Consider the following 16925-nt stretch of genomic DNA (forward strand, 5'->3'; position numbering starts at 1 on the left):
TATTCTATCCCTTATTATATTATATTGATACTTCTATCAGATATTATTTTTTTTTATTTTTTTTTAAAGAGATATTTATTGTTACTTCTATTTTGTATTATATATTTTTACTTCCATCCCATATTATATACAGTATTGTTACTCCTATTCCTTATTATATATTGGTACTTCTATCAGATATTATTTATTGTTATTTCTATTATATATTGATAATTCCATCACATATTATATATTATTACATATATTCCAAATAATATATTGTTACTTAAATTAGGTATTATTTATTGTTTCTTCTATTATATATTATACTGTATATTGTTACTTCAATCCCATATATATTACATACAGTATTGTTTATTCTATCCCTTATTATATTATATTGATACTTCTATCAGATATTATTTTTTTTTATTTTTTTTTAAAGAGATATTTATTGTTACTTCTATTTTGTATTATATATTTTTACTTCTATCCCATATTATATACAGTATTGTTACTTTTATTCCTTATTATATATATTAATACTTCTATCAGATATTATTTATTGTTATTTCTATTATATATTGATAAATCCATCACATATTATATATTATTACATATATTCCAAATAATATATTGTTACTTAAATTAGGTATTATTTATTGTTTCTTCTATTATATATTATACTGTATATTGTTACTTCAATCCCATATATATTACATACAGTATTGTTTATTCTATCCCTTATTATATTATATTGATACTTCTATCAGATATTATTTTTTTTATTTTTTTTTAAAGAGATATTTATTGTTACTTCTATTTTGTATTATATATTTTTACTTCCATCCCATATTATATACAGTATTGTTACTCCTATTCCTTATTATATATTGGTACTTCTATCAGATATTATTTATTGTTATTTCTATTATATATTGATAATTCCATCACATATTATATATTATTACATATATTCCAAATAATATATTGTTACTTAAATTAGGTATTATTTATTGTTTCTTCTATTATATATTATACTGTATATTGTTACTTCAATCCCATATATATTACATACAGTATTGTTTATTCTATCCCTTATTATATTATATTGATACTTCTATCAGATATTATTTTTTTTTATTTTTTTTTAAAGAGATATTTATTGTTACTTCTATTTTGTATTATATATTTTTACTTCTATCCCATATTATATACAGTATTGTTACTTTTATTCCTTATTATATATATTAATACTTCTATCAGATATTATTTATTGTTATTTCTATTATATATTGATAATTCCATCACATATTATATATTATCACATATATTCCAAATTATATATTGTTACTTCAATTGGGTATTATTTATTGTTTTTTATATTATATATTATACTGTATATTGTTACTTTTATCACATTATATATTGATACTTTCATACCATATTATATATGGTTACTCCTATTCTGTGTCATATATTATTTCTTCCATCACATTATATATTATTACTTCCATTTCATAATATTTATTGTTACTTCCATTCTATATTAATGTAACCCGATAATCATTATTACTTATTATTCAGTAATTGTATTATTTTAGAATATTTTATATATTTTTTTATTTTTAATATTTTATTTGGAAAAAATATTTTTATTTTATAATAATTGTGATATTTGAAATGCAGGTACCTTCCCAGGATTTTGTACTAGGGGTGCACTGATATTTTTTTTTTATTGGTGAGTACTGATACTTTTGGTCAAATACTCTCCGATACTGAGTACTGATACTTTGCAGTGCGATTTGCATCCATACAAATGAATGGGCGCGAATTGCACTGCAAAAAAAAAAAAAATCGCATGCGATTTGAACAGGAATGTGGTGCGATTCCACATGCGGCTTCCCCCATCGCTCCTGTGTGTGATCCCAGGCTTGTCACAGTGATTTCAGCCCGGGTTCCCACAGGAGCAGCGCGGGAAACCGCATGTGATGAGATGCATGAAATTCATTGCAGTGAAATTTGCACCCATTCATTTTAAATGGATGCAAATCGCACCACAAAGTATCCGTTTCTAAATCAGGAGCATTTTCAGGAGTACTCGTGAAAATACTCATCCCTGCTCTGTACAGCAGAACTCAGAGATGGGGGTGCAAATACAGCTGAAGGTGCCAATCAGCACATGGGGCATGGTGATTGCAGGAGAGAGCAGAGTGATGAGCTCATCAGTGTGCTGCTTCTCCTTTACTGTCCAATCACCGGATGGGGGTGGGGAGGTGACCTACTTATGCAGTAAAGAAAAGTCGGGTCACCAGACAGGGCTGTGCTGAGTGGCAGAGCAGTGTAAACCTCAGGGCTGGATGGATCCAGTTCTCTTCTATGTATTTTCTGTGTGTTTAGCAGTGTGATTGGAGTTCATCTGATGTAGGAGTCAGAGATCTCTGTGCGTTGGGATATGGCGGTCGGCACAAATCAGGAGGCGTCTTACCAGTCCTTGTGGTTCAGCCACTTCAGAGCCTCTATCATGCCTTGTTCTGGGTGGGACATTGGACCGGAGCTGGGCCCGCTGTCCTGAGAGTCTGTATCCCACTCCGAGAGGTCCACCAAGGAGGCCGGCAGGGAAAACGCTGCGACAGAAAACAACAGAAACACCTCAATAAACGCGTTCAGTGCAATCATCTCTTATGAATCAGCCGGCCTGAAATGTTGATCGGCCACAGTGGCGCATGACGCAGTACAGATTAGCACCATGCATCACAGAGCAGCACCACGCGGTACAGTACCATGCAGCGCCATACAGTACAGTGCAGCAACATGCAGTACAGCACCATGCGGTACAGTACCATGCAGCGCCATACAGTACAGTGCAGCAACATGCAGTACAGTGCAGCACCATACAGTACAGTGCAGCAACATGCAGTACAGCACCATGCAGTACAGCACCATGCAGCGCCATACAGTACAGTGCAGCAACATGCAGTACAGCACCATGCAGTACAGTACCATGCAGCGCCATACAGTACAGTGCAGCAACATGCAGTACAGTGCAGCACCATACAGTACAGTGCAGCACAATACAGTACAGAATAGCACCCTGCAATACAGCGCAGCATCATACAGTACAGAATAGCACCATGCAGTACAGAATAGCACCCTGCATACAGCACAGCACCATACAGTACAGTGCAGCACCATACAGTACAGCGCAGCACCATACAGTACAGAATAGCACCATACAGTACAGAATAGCACCCTGCAATACAGCGCAGCACCATGCAGTACAGAATAGCACCCTGCATACAGCACAGCACCATACAGTACAGCACAGCACCATACAGTACAGCGCAGCACCATACAGTACAGCGCAGCACCATACAGTACAGAATAGCACCATACAGTACAGAATAGCACCCTGCAATACAGCGCAGCACCATGCAGTACAGAATAGCACCCTGCATACAGCACAGCACCATACAGTACAGCACAGCACCATACAGTACAGCGCAGCACCATACAGTACAGCGCAGCACCATACAGTACAGAATAGCACCCTGCAATACAGCACAGCACCATACAGTACAGAGCAGCACCATACAGTACAGAGCAGCACCATACAGTACAGCGCAGCACCATACAGTACAGTGCAGCAACATGCAGTACAGCACCATGCAGTACAGCACCATGCAGCACGATACAGTACAGCGCAGCAACATGCAGTACAGCGCAGCACAATACAGTACAGCGCAGCACAATACAGTACAGAATAGCACCCTGCAATACAGCGCAGCATCATACAGTACAGAGCAGCACCATACAGTACAGAATAGCACCATGCAGTACAGAATAGCACCCTGCATACAGCACAGCACCATACAGTACAGTGCAGCACCATACAGTACAGCGCAGCACCATACAGTACAGAATAGCACCATACAGTACAGAATAGCACCCTGCAATACAGCGCAGCACCATGCAGTACAGAATAGCACCCTGCATACAGCACAGCACCATACAGTACAGCACAGCACCATACAGTACAGCGCAGCACCATACAGTACAGCGCAGCACCATACAGTACAGAATAGCACCATACAGTACAGAATAGCACCCTGCAATACAGCGCAGCACCATGCAGTACAGAATAGCACCCTGCATACAGCACAGCACCATACAGTACAGCACAGCACCATACAGTACAGCGCAGCACCATACAGTACAGCGCAGCACCATACAGTACAGAATAGCACCCTGCAATACAGCACAGCACCATACAGTACAGAGCAGCACCATACAGTACAGAGCAGCACCATACAGTACAGCGCAGCACCATACAGTACAGTGCAGCAACATGCAGTACAGCGCAGCACAATACAGTACAGCGCAGCACAATACAGTACAGCGCAGCACAATGCAGTTCAGAATAGCACCCTGCAATACAGCGCAGCATCATACAGTACAGAGCAGCACCATACAGTACAGAATAGCACCATGCAGTACAGAATAGCACCCTGTATACAGCACAGCACCATACAGTACAGCACAGCACCATACAGTACAGCGCAGCACCATACAGTACAGCGCAGCACCATACAGTACAGAATAGCACCATACAGTACAGAATAGCACCCTGCAATACAGCGCAGCACCATACAGTACAGAGCAGCACCCTGCAGTACAGAGCAGCACCCTGCAGTACAGAATAGCACCCTGCAGTACAGAATAGCACCCTGCAATACAGCGCAGCACCATACAGTACAGAGCAGCACCATACAGTATAGAGCAGCACCATACAGTACAGAATAGCACCATACAGTACAGAATAGCACCCTGCAATACAGCGCAGCACCATACAGTACAGCACAGCACCATACAGTATAGAGCAGCACCATACAGTACAGAATAGCACCATGCAGTACAGATTAGCACCATGCAGTACAGAATAGCACCATACAGTACAGAATAGCACCCTGCAATACAGCGCAGCACCATACAGTACAGAGCAGCACCATACAGTACAGTGCAGCACCATACAGTACAGTGCAGCACCAGACAGTATAGAGCAGCACCATACAGTACAGAATAGCACCATGCAGTACGGAATAGCACCATGCAGTACAGCGCAGCACCATACAGTACAGCGCAGCACCATACAGTATAGAGCAGAACCATGCGATACAGAGCAACATGATGTGATACAGAGCAGCACCATACAGTACAAAGCAGCACCATGCGGTACAGAGCAGCACCATGCGGTACAGAGCAGCACCATGCGGTACCTTACCATGTGGTACCATGCAGCACCATACAGTACAGTGCAGCAACATGCAGTACAGCGCAGCACCATACAGTACAGTGCAGCAACATGCAGTACCATGCAGTACAGCGCAGCACCATACAGTACAGTGCAGCAACATGCAGTACAGCGCAGCACCGTGCAGTACAGCGCAGCACCGTACAGTACAGCGCAGCACCGTGCAGTACAGCGCAGCACCGTGCAGTACAGCGCAGCACCGTGCAGTACAGCGCAGCACCGTGCAGTACAGCGCAGCACCGTACAGTACAGATTAGCACCTATCCCTGCCTGGACTGGAGGGGACGCCTGGGCCCTCTGACCACACCGGAACCTCAGAGCCTCATGCCCCGGGGCTAAACGCACAGCGTGATGGAGCCTCAGTCTCAATGTCCATGGGAAGTTACCGGAAGAATGGCGGAAGTCGCTCACGGTAGGTTCCGGGTTGATGGTCGGGATGCTGGGCAGGGATGGTCGACTGACCCATTTGTTGAGGCTCATGTTGGTCTTGTTGGCCATGTTGGTCCCTCCTCTTCTCTTCTCCGCACTGATGGGGACGGTGTTCAGTCCGCTCAGGGTGAAAGAGGTCACTGACACGGAATCTGGAATACACCAATCAGAGACTTACCATACAAAGTCTCCAGACCTTCGTATCTCCACCACACTTGGTGTCATTTTATCTGGAAATCCTTAAAAAATCTGTTCCCCTCCAACATCCCCTCCCCCTGATATGTGCCTGCTGTCCCACGTACAGGTATGAGGAAGTCTCCGGTTCTCTTTGTATTGCTTCCTCTATGTGACCATCCCTGGTAAGCCTGTCAGTCCCTCTGCTTTCCTTTCTTAAACTGACCACACTTGGCATAGAAGCACATTGTTCCTAGTGTGGTCAGTTTGGTGGCTGTGCTGGGAGAACAGCCTACCTGTCTTCCAGTGGTCAGACTTGTGCTGATACGCCCCCCTCCACAACTGCTCACTGGGAGGATCAGTTTCCTGTGGCACGTCCCCATGCAGGCAAGCAAAAGAAAAAAAGATGGGGGTGGGTATCTTGATTGATCGAACTTTCACCCTATTTAGCCCTGCCCACTCCCAACAAGACACGCCCACATCTTTGCTGCGACAACCTTCACTGTCTGCTTACATGTCCCTCTATCTCATCTTGGACAGTATGCTTACATGTCCCTCTATCTCACAGTAGCAGGGAGGTTGGAGCATTGGGTAATAGAGGTGGTATTAGTAGTAGGGGTAATAAAAGTAGTAGCAGTAGTAGGGATAACAGATGTAGTAGGGGTAGTAGTAGTAGTAATAGTAGTAGTAGTAGTAGGGGTAATAGAAGAAATAGTAATAGAAGTAGTAGTAGGGGTAATAGTAGTAGTAGTAGTAGGGGTAATAGAAGTAGTAGTAGTAGAGGTAATAGAAGTAATAGGGGTAACAGAAGTAGTAGGGGTATTAGTAGTAGTAGGGGTAATATAAGTATTAGGATACACAGGATCACAGTGGCAGGGTGGTGGCCCCGGATCACAGTGGCAGGGTGGTGGCGCTGCATCACAGTGGCAGGGTGGTGGCGCTGGATCACAGTGGCAGGGTGGTGGCGCTGGATCACAGTGGCAGGGTGGTGGCGCTGGATCACAGTGGCAGGGTGGTGGCGCTGGATCACAGTGGCAGGGTGGTGGCGCTGGATCACAGTGGCAGGGTGGTGGCGCTGGATCACAGTGGCAGGGTGGTGGCGCTGGATCACAGTGGCAGGGAGGTGGCGCTGGATCACAGTGGCAGGGTGGTGGCGCTGGATCACAGTGGCAGGGTGGTGGCGCTGGATCACAGTGGCAGGGTGGTGGCCCAGGATCACAGTGGCAGGGTGGTGGCCCAGGATCACAGTGGCAGGGTGGTGGCCCAGGATCACAGTGGCAGGGTGGTGGCCCAGGATCACAGTGGCAGGGTGGTGGCCCAGGATCACAGTGGCAGGGTGGTGGCACAGGATGACAGTGGCAGGGTGGTGGCACAGGATAACAGTGGCAGGGTGGTGGCGCAGGATCACAGTGGCTGGGTGGTGGCGCAGGATCACAGTGGCTGGGTGGTGGCACAGGATCACAGTGGCAGGGTGGTGGCGCAGGATCACAGTGGCAGGGTGGTGGCACAGGATCACAGTGGCTGGGTGGAGGCCCAGGATCACAGTGGCAGGGTGGTGGCCCAGGATCACAGTGGCAGGGTGGTGGCGCAGGATCACAGTGGCAGGGTGGTGGCGCAGGATTACAGTGGCAGGGTGGTGGCTCAGGATCACAGTGGCAGGGTGGTGGCACAGGATCACAGTGGCAGGGTGGTGGCACAGGATCACAGTGGCAGGGTGGTGGCACAGGATAACAGTGGCTGGGTGGTGGCGCAGGATCACAGTGGCTGGGTGGTGGCGCAGGATCACAGTGGCTGGGTGGTGGCACAGGATCACAGTGGCAGGGTGGTGGCGCAGGATCACAGTGGCAGGGTGGTGGCACAGGATCACAGTGGCTGGGTGGAGGCCCAGGATCACAGTGGCAGGGTGGTGGCCCAGGATCACAGTGGCAGGGTGGTGGCGCAGGATCACAGTGGCAGGGTGGTGGCGCAGGATTACAGTGGCAGGGTGGTGGCTCAGGATCACAGTGGCAGGGTGGTGGCACAGGATCACAGTGGCAGGGTGGTGGCACAGGATCACAGTGGCAGGGTGGTGGCGCAGGATCACAGTGGCAGGGTGGTGGCGCAGGATCACAGTGGCAGGGTGGTGGCGCAGGATCATAGTGGCAGGGTGGTGGCGCAGGATTACAGTGGCAGGGTGGTGGCGCAGGATCACAGTGGCAGGGTGGTGGTGCAGGATCATAGTGGCAGGGTGGTGGCGCAGGATCACAGTGGCAGGGTGGTGGCCCAGGATCACAGTGGCAGGGTGGTGGCGCTGGATCACAGTGGCAGGGTGGTGGCGCTGGATCACAGTGGCAGGGTGGTGGCGCTGGATCACAGTGGCAGGGTGGTGGCACAGGATCACAGTGGCAGGGTGGTGGCGCAGGATCACAGTGGCAGGGTGGTGGCGCAGGATCACAGTGGCAGGGTGGTGGCGCAGGATCACAGTGGCAGGGTGGTGGCGCAGGATTACAGTGGCAGGGTGGTGGCGCAGGATCACAGTGGCAGGGTGGTGGCCCAGGATCACAGTGGCAGGGTGGTGGCGCTGGATCACAGTGGCAGGGTGGTGGCGCTGGATCACAGTGGCAGGGTGGTGGCGCTGGATCACAGTGGCAGGGTGGTGGCGCAGGATCACAGTGGCAGGGTGGTGGTGCAGGATCATAGTGGCAGGGTGGTGGCGCAGGATCACAGTGGCAGGGTGGTGGCCCAGGATCACAGTGGCAGGGTGGTGGTGCTGGATCACAGTGGCAGGGTGGTGGCGCTGGATCACAGTGGCAGGGTGGTGGCGCTGGATCACAGTGGCAGGGTGGTGGCGCTGGATCACAGTGGCAGGGTGGTGGCGCTGGATCACAGTGGCAGGGTGGTGGCCCAGGATCACAGTGGCAGGGTGGTGGCGCAGGATCATAGTGGCAGGGTGGTGGCGCAGGATTACAGTGGCAGGGTGGTGGCACAGGATCACAGTGGCAGGGTGGTGGCCCAGGATCACAGTGGCAGGGTGGTGGCGCAGGATCATAGTGGCAGGGTGGTGGCGCAGGATTACAGTGGCAGGGTGGTGGCACAGGATCACAGTGGCAGGGTGGTGGCGCAGGATCACAGTGGCAGGGTGGTGGCGCAGGATCATAGTGGCAGGGTGGTGGCGCAGGATTACAGTGGCAGGGTGGTGGCGCAGGATCACAGTGGCAGGGTGGTGGTGCAGGATCATAGTGGCAGGGTGGTGGTGCAGGATCATAGTGGCAGGGTGGTGGCGCAGGATCACAGTGGCAGGGTGGTGGCGCAGGATCACAGTGGCAGGGTGGTGGCGCAGGATCACAGTGGCAGGGTGGCGCAGGATTTTCAGGATAAAACAGGTGCAGAGGAGGCGGCATATATTGCCTTCCAGCTGCCTGTCAACCACTCTCTGAAAAGTGTACCAGCACAAATCGCTTTTCAGAGGGGCGGACAGGACTGTCCTTTAAGGAAGTAAATTTGGCACTCACCTCCCCCGCCATCCAATCCTTGAAGCTTCTCCCACAACTGCTGCTGGCTCCGCCTCCTCTCGATCCGCATCGTCTCCATTTCTTGCTGTTTCTGTCTCATCTTATCCTGAGCAGACTTGGATATGGAGAAACTGACCTGAAATGACAGAGAGACGGCGATTCCTACATTGGCCTCAAAGTGATCGTTTCTTTTCTTTGATCGGCTGCTAACCCAACCCCCCTGCGAATGATACGTTCTCATTTAGAGGGGTCGTCCAATTTACTGAATGACCTATCGCTGCTTCCCGTAGATTACATCGCAATTTGTCCGGCAAATCTGCAAACATTCATTCTGTGCAAATATTGCAAAAACAAAATGTTTCTTTAGTCGGTTTTCTCTTCTGAATGAATGTTCTTTTATTATGGGCAGTAGTATAAAATCTGCCACTAGATGGAGCTGAGGAGCATAGGAAATAGGAAATACATAGGAAATACATAGGAAATACATAGGAAATACATAGGAAATACATAGGTCACTGTAGCCGGAGATACAATGTAACAATGCTAGAAAATGCCAACAGTAAGAAATAAACAATTAGTGCTGATTCCCTCTAGCATTCTCTACAATGGTTACATTGTATCTCTTGTTACAAAGACACACACATATATATATATGAATGTCACTATACATTGCACCTCTCCTGCAGCTGCGGCACCCCCCTCGTCTCTGCCCCCCACCTTGTCTTACTAGTTGGCAGCAGAAAGGAGGACAGAACTCCTCCACCAGATCCTGTGCCTCTCCATGCAGCTGCAGAGAGGCTTGTATCTGCCACCCTCCCCCCCCCCCAGCAGTCAGCAGCAGAGAGGAGGACAGAACTCCTCCGCCAGATCCTGCACCCCTTTGTCTTTGCCTATCAGGGGTCTCAGAATTTAGCAGACTCTGCCAGCTGACTGCAGCCCTCCTTTGGACCTCCTCCAGACCCTGCACTTTCGACTTCCAAGCTTATTCCCAGCAGCAGCAGCAGAAGGTATGGGAGGGGGGTGGGGTGCACTGTGATGCAGTGGTGGCCCGTCCATTAGGGGCACAGGGATGCCGCCACCCAATCCATGTGCCCGGCCCCTAAACTACATGCAGGACGCCGGACCATGGATTCCAATGGGGGGGGGTTTAATGATAATAGGCTTCAAAAAGGGGTGGTCTCGGGGCGTAGAGCACTGCACCCCCATCCCGCCCAGTTGTGTGACAATAGCGGTTTAATATTTACTAATGTCTTCCTGCTTCTCCTCCCGGCCAATCAGGAAGTGGCTCCTGAGATCCCCATTGGCCGAGAGTCTTAGGACTGGTCTCAGGACCCGCCTCCTGTTTGGCGGGGAGGAGAAGCATCGCCCCGGCAGCAGCAGTACCCCGGAATTCAGCAGTGCACCGCCACCTCGTCCTCCTCCCCGCTCCTCCACCGCAGTACAAGGAAAGGCCACTGATTACGTGGGGAGGCTTTCCTACAAGAGGATCGCTGCTGTAATCGATTGAGAGCCGAGGGCAGGGGGGAGGATGGGGGTGCTTGGGCATCTGATGTAAGGGGGGGGGGGGGTGCTCTGGACAGAACAAAAAGTCAAACGCTTGTAAAAGTGGCTTTTTATAAGTGTCACATGATGGCCCCCGACCATCCATAAGGGATATCAGCAAACAAGCTTTTCTATGGGGGATCTATTGTTGCTGTGGGAGTCTATTGTTGCTTTGGGGTGTCTGTTGTTGTTGGGGAGGACCTAACGTTTCTGTGTGGATCCAATGTTGCTGGGGTCTATTGTTGAGTTTGGAGCGTCTGTTGCTGTGGCGGAGGATCTACTGTTGCTGTTGGAGTCTATTGTTGCTTGGAAAGTCTGTTGTTTTGGCGGATGATCTATTGTTGCTGGCTGCTAAAGAGTCTATTGGTCTTGACTGCTGGGGATCTATTGTTGCTGTGGGGGTCTACTTTTGTTGGGGGTATTTGCAGAGGGATCTATTGTTTTGGGGGTTCTCTTGCTGCTTAGGAATCTAGTGTTTCTGAGGAGAATCTATTGTTGGTGGGTGGGTTTATTGTTGCTGGGGAGAATCTATTGTTGCTGTGGGTTATTGTTGCTTGGGGGTCTATTGTTTTGGGGGTTCTTTTGCTGCTTGGGGCTGAGGTTATCTATTGTTTAGATTTATGGTTGCTGAGGGGGGGGGGATCTATTGTTTGCTTGGTTGTTATTGTTGCTTGGAAGAATATATTTTTGGTGGGTGGATTTATCATTGCTGGGGGGATCTATTGTTGCTGGAGTGGGAGAGTTATTGCGGTATTGCTGCAGGGGGATTATTTTTTGGGGGGGGTTCATTGCTGCTTGGGGGGGGGGTCTATTGTCTCTGGGGAGAATCTATTGTTGCTGGGTGGATTTGTTGCTACTGAAGACGGGGGGGGGGGGGGGGTTGGGGTCTATTGTTTGAAGGGGGTTTTATTGTTGCTGGGGTGATCTATTGATCTATTGTTGCTGTGGGTCTATTGCTGACGAATAGATTTATGGTTGCTGGGGGGGGGGGATCTATTTTTTGGAGGGGGTTTTATTATTGTTGCTTGGAAGAATCTATTTTTGGAGGGTGGATTTATTGTTGCTGAAGGGGGCGGGATCTATTGTTGCTGGGGGGATCTATTGTTGCTGGAGTGGGGGCCGTTATTGCTGCAGGGGGATTTGGGGGGGTTTCATTACTGCTTGGGGGGAGTCTATTGTTTCTGGGGAGAATCAATTGTTGCTGGGTGGAATTGTTGCTACTGGGGTGGGGGAGGGGGGGTGGGATCTATTGTTTGAAGCAGGTTTTATTGTTGCTGGGGTGATCTATTAGTCTATTGTTGACGGATAGATTTATGGTTGCTGAGGGGGGAGGGATCTATTGTTTGGAGGGGGTTTTATTGTTGCTGGGGGGTCTATTGTTGACGGATAGATTTATGGTTGCTGAGGGGGGATCTATTGTTTGGAGGGGGTTTTATTGTTGCTGGGGGATCTACTGTTGACGGATAGATTTATGGTTGCTGCGGGGGGAATCTATTGTTTGGTGGGGGTTTTATTGTTGCTGGGGGTCTATTGTTGACGGATAGATTTATGGTTGCTGAGGGGGGAGGGATCTATTGTTTGGTGGGGGTTTTATTGTTGCTGGGGGATCTATTGTTTGGAGGGGGTTTTATTGTTGCTGGGGGTCTATTGTTGATGGATAGATTTATGGTTGCTGAGGGGGGAGAGGTCTATTGTTTGGAGGGGGTTTTATTGTTGCTGAGGGATCTATTGTTGATGGATAGATTTATGGTTGCTGAGGGGGGGTCTATTGTTTGGAGGGGGTTTTATCATTGTTGCTGTGGGGGGGGGGATCTACTGTTGCTGGGTGCAGGGAATCGGTTTTGTTAACATATTCTGTGAAGGGGTGGTACTGGGAGGTGGGTGGGGGGCGGAGACAAGGGGTGACTGGGGGATGGGTATTTATATATAAGGTATAGGTGATAGGACGGGGGGCTCGATACATTGTATATATAATAGGAATGTTTGATACAATGATGCTACAAGCGGAATACTTTGCACTCTATTGGTTGTTTTTGGGACCGCCCACATTCATATTTCAGGGCACAGCTGTCTGATAATTTGGGGATCTCCAATGTCCATGGCTTCCTGTGGTGAGGGTTGTTTTTATGGGGGGGGGGGGTATTTTCTTTTGGGGGAGGGGTTGGATCTATTGTATAGTGAATGTTGGGTGAATGTGTATTGGGTCTGTTGAGTCTCACAGAAGTTCTTTGTAAAGAATAAAAATGCGGATCGCCATTTACCGTCGGCCGGGCAGCCGGGCGCAGAGGCCGTCCCCCGGTGACGACACGCCAGGCGGGTCAGAACCAAATCCAGAGAAGTTCTGTGAGGATCTGGCAGAATTTTCTCCACATTTCATCGAACAATTCGTCTAACAATCCCGCCAAGAACGACAGAAACAGCAACTCCGACACCAGCAGAAGCGTGCGCATGATGATGGCCGTAGGACCGCCGGGTCGCCTGTTAGCAGTGTTGCCTAGCAACAGGGAAGCCCACCTCACATAGGATTGTTGGTGGAGACAACACAACTTTATTGAGAGCAAATGGACAGCGACACTCCACGGGCTGTTTTCCTACATGAATCACATTGGTGGGGGGGGGGGGGAGGGAGGGGGTGAAACATGTCAGAGGAGAACAATCAGCTCCTCTCCACCCAAAACTGAAACAAGCGGCTTTCATATGACGGACCGTACATGGAGAATATCAGAGGGAAGACTCACCCGCGAATAGCTTTCCTTCAACTCCTCGTCCCTGACAAGCGGCGGCGATTGTGCGGCATCGGGGGAGAGAGATGGTAACACCGGCCGGGAGGGGACTGGATCCAAATCACTTCCCACAGCGGATATGTGACGGCTCTCCGCATCTGAGGAAGACAAGCGCACAGAGAGATCATTAAAAATGAAGTCACGATGACCTCATACTCCACTACCCCCACTATTCACTCCTGTTCAGAATGTGTCCTCATTGCAGTGTCTATAGACATGTACAGAGACAACAGAGAAGGGCAGAGGAAGGCATGACGGGAGTACTCATCCCCTGCCTTCACGTGACCTGCACCCTTCTCTCCTGTCTCTCAATCACCATTGGATCTTATTAGATTGTGGTGTATTATATATTATTACATAGGAGGTGAGGACGAAAAATACACAAGTCCATCAAGTCCAACCCATGTGTGTGATTATATGTCAGTGTTACATTGTATATCATGTATGTTGTGTGATTATATGTCAGTGTTACATTGTATATCATGTATGTTGTGTGATTATATGTCAGTGTTACATTGTATATCATGTATGTTGTGTGATTATATGTCAGTGTTACATTGTATATCATGTATGTTGTGTGATTATATGTCAGTGTTACATTGTATATCCTGTATGTTGTGTGATTATATGTCAGGCCGCGTACACACGCGCGGACTGTTCGCCCAACTTTGTCCGCTGAACAGTGTTTGGGCGGACAGTCCGCTCGTGTGTGGGCTTTCAGCGGACAGTTTCAGCGGACAGTTGGACGGACAAGGTTTTTCGGAAATTCCGTAAAACTGTCCGCTGAAACCTTGTTTCAGCGAACAGTCCGCTCGTGTGTAGGCTTGTTCGTCAAACAAAGTTGCGCGCATGCTCAGAAAGGATTTTCACGCCGAAAGTTATAATGCAGTGTATAGGACGTCGTATTTTTCGTCCCGTCGTACGTGCCGTTCACATCATCGCGCACGGTTTCAGCAAACTGTTCGTTCGTCGTGTGTGGCCATGTCCGTCCATGCTAATTTTGAGCGGACTGTTTGCCGAAACTGTTTGACGGACAAAGTTGGGCGAACAGTCCCCGCGTGTGTACGCGACCTCAGTGTTACATTGTATATCATGTATGTTGTGTGATTATATGTCAGTATTACATTGTATATCATGTATGTTGTGTGATTATATGTCAGTGTTACATTGTATATCATGTATGTTGTGTGATTATATGTCAGTGTTACATTGTATATCATGTATGTTGTGGTCATTCAGGTGATTAATAGTTTCTTGAAACTATCGATGCCCCCCACTGAGACCACCGCCTGTGGAAGGGAATTCCACATCCTTGCCGCTCTTACAGTAAAGAACCCTCTACATAGTATAAGGTTAAACCTCTTTTCTTCTCATTTTAATGAGTGGCCACAAGTCTTGTTATACTTCCTTCTACAAAAAAGTTTTCTCCCTATTGTGGGGTCACCAGTCCGGTATTTATATATTGTGGGGTCACCAGTCCGGTATTTATATATTGTGGGGTCACCAGTCTGGTATTTATATATTGTGGGGTCACCAGTCCGGTATTTATATATTGTGGGGTCACCAGTCCGGTATTTATATATTGTGAGGTCACCAGTCTGGTATTTATATATTGTGGGGTCACCAGTCCGGTATTTATATATTGTGGGGTCACCAGTCCGGTATTTATATATTGTGGGGTCACCAGTCCGGTATTTATATATTGTGGGGTCACCAGTCTGGTATTTATATATTGTGGGGTCACCAGTCTGGTATTTATATATTGTGGGGTCACCAGTCCGGTATTTATATATTGTGGGGTCACCAGTCCGGTATTTATATATTGTGGGGTCACCAGTCCGGTATTTATATATTGTGGGGTCACCAGTCTGGTATTTATATATTGTGGGGTCACCAGTCCGGTATTTATATATTGTGGGGTCACCAGTCCGGTATTTATATATTGTGGGGTCACCAGTCCGGTATTTATATATTGTGGGGTCACCAGTCCGGTATTTATATATTGTGGGGTCACCAGTCCGGTATTTATATATTGTGGGGTCACCAGTCCGGTATTTATATATTGTGGGGTCACCAGTCTGGTATTTATATATTGTGGGGTCACCAGTCCGGTATTTATATATTGTGGGGTCACCAGTCCGGTATTTATATATTGTGGGGTCACCAGTCCGGTATTTATATACAGTGGTGTGAAAAAGTGATTGCCCCCCTTGTTAAAACATACTATAACTGTGGTTGTCCACACCTGAGTTCAATTTCTCTAGCCACACCCAGGCCTGATTATTGCCACACCTGTTCACAATCAAGGCATCACTTAAATAGGAGCTGCTTGACACAGTAAGGTCCACCAGAAGATCCTTAAAAGCTACACATCATGCCGAGACCCAAAGAAATTCAGGAACAATTGAGAAAGAAAGTAATTGAGATCTATCAGTCTGGAAAGGGTTATAAAGCCATTTCCAAAGCTTTGGGAATCCAGCGAACCACAGTGAGAGCCATTATCCACAAATGGCGAAGACATGGAACAGTGGTGAACCTTCCCAGGAGTGGCCGGCCGCCCAAAATTACCCCAAGAGCGCAGCGACGACTCATCCAAGAGGTCACAAAAGACCCCACAACAACGTCCAAGGAACTTCAGGCCTCACTTGCCTCAGTTAAGGTCAGCGTTCATGCCTCCACCATCAGGAAAAGACTGGGCAAAAATGGCCTGCATGGCAGAGTTCCAAGGAGAAAACCACTGCTGAGCAAAAAGAACATCAAAGCTCGTCTCAATTTCTCCACAACACATCTTGATGATCCCCAAGACTTTTGGGACAACATTCTGTGGAGCGATGAGACAAAAGTGGAACTCTTTGGAAGGTGTGTGTCCAAGTATATCTGGCGTAGAAGGAACACTGCATTTCATAAAAAGAACATTATACCAACAGTAAAATATGGTGGTGGTAGTGTGATGGTCTGGGGCTGTTTTGCTGCTTCAGGACCTGGAAGACTTGCCGTGATAAAAGGAACTATGAATTCTGCTGTCTACCAAGAGATCCTGAAGGAGAATGTCCGACCATCTGTTGGTGTACTCAAGCTGAAACCAACTTGGGTTCTGCAGCAGGACAATGATCCTAAACACACCAGCAAGTCCACCACCGAATGGCTGAAGAAAAACAAAATGAAGACTTTGGAGTGGCCTAGCCAAAGTCCTGACCTGAATCCTACTGAGATGTT

The 16925-nt window shown here is 47.8% G+C and overlaps 1 protein-coding gene across 1 annotated transcript in view; it reads right to left on the reverse strand.

Annotated features, from left to right (window-relative positions):
* The window catches only part of LOC143958064 (TOG array regulator of axonemal microtubules protein 2-like), a 72124-nt gene that overhangs the window by 32728 nt on the left and 22471 nt on the right, over positions 1 to 16925 (reverse strand). The window contains exons 9-12 of the mRNA XM_077467521.1: positions 13665 to 13858; positions 9385 to 9520; positions 5677 to 5871; positions 2468 to 2606 (exon numbers count right to left, since the gene is read on the reverse strand). Of these exons, the coding sequence (XP_077323647.1) occupies positions 2468 to 2606; positions 5677 to 5871; positions 9385 to 9520; positions 13665 to 13858 (664 nt within the window). The remainder of the gene's footprint in view (positions 1 to 2467; positions 2607 to 5676; positions 5872 to 9384; positions 9521 to 13664; positions 13859 to 16925) is intronic.

This window comes from Lithobates pipiens, unplaced genomic scaffold (assembly GCF_037356315.1).
Source record: "Lithobates pipiens isolate NorthernLeopardFrog02 unplaced genomic scaffold, aLitPip1_a1.2 Scaffold_101, whole genome shotgun sequence".
Lineage (NCBI taxonomy): Eukaryota > Metazoa > Chordata > Amphibia > Anura > Ranidae > Lithobates > Lithobates pipiens.